Source organism: Orycteropus afer, unplaced genomic scaffold (assembly GCF_000298275.1).
Source record: "Orycteropus afer afer isolate SDZICR_OR568_19922 unplaced genomic scaffold, OryAfe1.0 scaffold00376, whole genome shotgun sequence".
NCBI classification, from domain to species: Eukaryota; Metazoa; Chordata; class Mammalia; order Tubulidentata; family Orycteropodidae; genus Orycteropus; species Orycteropus afer.
Genome location: NW_006921963.1, coordinates 1,790,133 through 1,791,477, shown reverse-complemented (window position 1 = coordinate 1,791,477; position 1,345 = coordinate 1,790,133). Strand labels below are relative to the sequence as shown.

The 1,345-nt window shown below is 47.0% G+C and overlaps 1 protein-coding gene across 1 annotated transcript in view; it reads left to right on the top strand.

Annotated features, from left to right (window-relative positions):
• Positions 1–1,345, top strand: part of OTOA (otoancorin) — a 117,837-nt gene that overhangs the window by 76,040 nt on the left and 40,452 nt on the right. Inside the window, exon 16 of the mRNA XM_007953194.1 lies at positions 468–677. Coding sequence (XP_007951385.1) covers positions 468–677 — 210 coding nt within the window. The remainder of the gene's footprint in view (positions 1–467; positions 678–1,345) is intronic.

Below are 1,345 nucleotides of genomic sequence, written 5' to 3'. Positions count from 1 at the left end.
TATCTTTGAAAAGTAGATAATATTAGTACTTACCTGGGTAAGACCTGTAAACACTTAGAACTGTACGTGGCACATAGTAACGTCTCTGTAAATGTTAGCTATTTTTGTCATTTTGAGAAAGGGCTTTGAAGGCTTTCAAGTGCTCTGCTGAATTGGAGGTGCTGTTTTTATTATTGTTGTCTAATTATTATAATGGTTGTTGAAATCTGAAATGTCCCTTGAGGAGTAGCAACATGATGAGAACAACAGCCCTCATTTATTGAATGTTCACAAGGTACCACGGCTTTCTCCACATCGGGGTTTTCCAGACTTCTGAGCCTGCATCCTGGGGTAAAATCAGGTCCTGACGGTCTCTTGCCAGTCCCTGGCAGGGCAGCCAACTCAGGTTCTGGAATCTTTACAGGTTTGCAGTTGAGAAGTGTTGCTCCGGGGTCATGACCTTGAGCCCAGCTGTGTCTTCTCACCAGCTTCCCTTGTGGGTTTCAGAATGATGTCATTGCTGATGAGTATGCTGTGGACATGGTGGGGAACCTGCTCTGCCATTTGCCGGCCGCCATCATTGACCGTGGGATCGCCCCCAGGGCTTGGGCCACTGCCCTGCATGGCCTCAGAGACTGCACAGACCTCAGCTCAGAACAGAAGGCTGCGGTGCGGCGTCGACTCCTAGAGCAGCGTGGGTGAGGACTGGGGCTTGGCTTTGACGGTGTGGCTGTCATGGGTGAACGGGCAAGTGGCCTTGGCTCACCTTCTCTCAGACCAAAGTGAGACAGTTAGGTCTATTTTTTTGACTTCAGACTTCCTGTGAAATGAGAGTTGTAGTAGGTATTTTGCTGGCCTCGCACAGGACACCAAGACACCATGACATAATGGATGGGAAAGAGGTTTGAAAAAATGGTACTTTACAAATATACTAAAACTAAAACCACACCCGCTGCTGTTGACTCCTACTCACAGGTACCTTATAGGACAGGGTAGAACTGCCCCAGAGGGTTTCTAAGTCTGCAAATCTTTACAGAAGCAGACTGTCTGATTTTTCTCCTGTGGAATGGCTGTTGGGTTTGAACCTTTGACCTTTTGATTAGCAGTCAGATGCCTTAACTACTGTGCCATCAGAGCTTGACAAATGTTGTTGTTAGATGCTGTCAAATTGGCTCCCACTCAAAGCATAATAAAGACTGAAGAAGAGTTGATGCTTTGGAATTGTGGTGTTGGTGAAGGATACCGATAATACCATGGACTGCCAGAAGAATGCGTAAATCTGCCCTGGAAGAAGTGCAGCTGAGATGCTCCTTGGAAGTGAGAATGGCCAGACTTTGTCTCACCTCCTTTGGCCATGTTGTCAGAG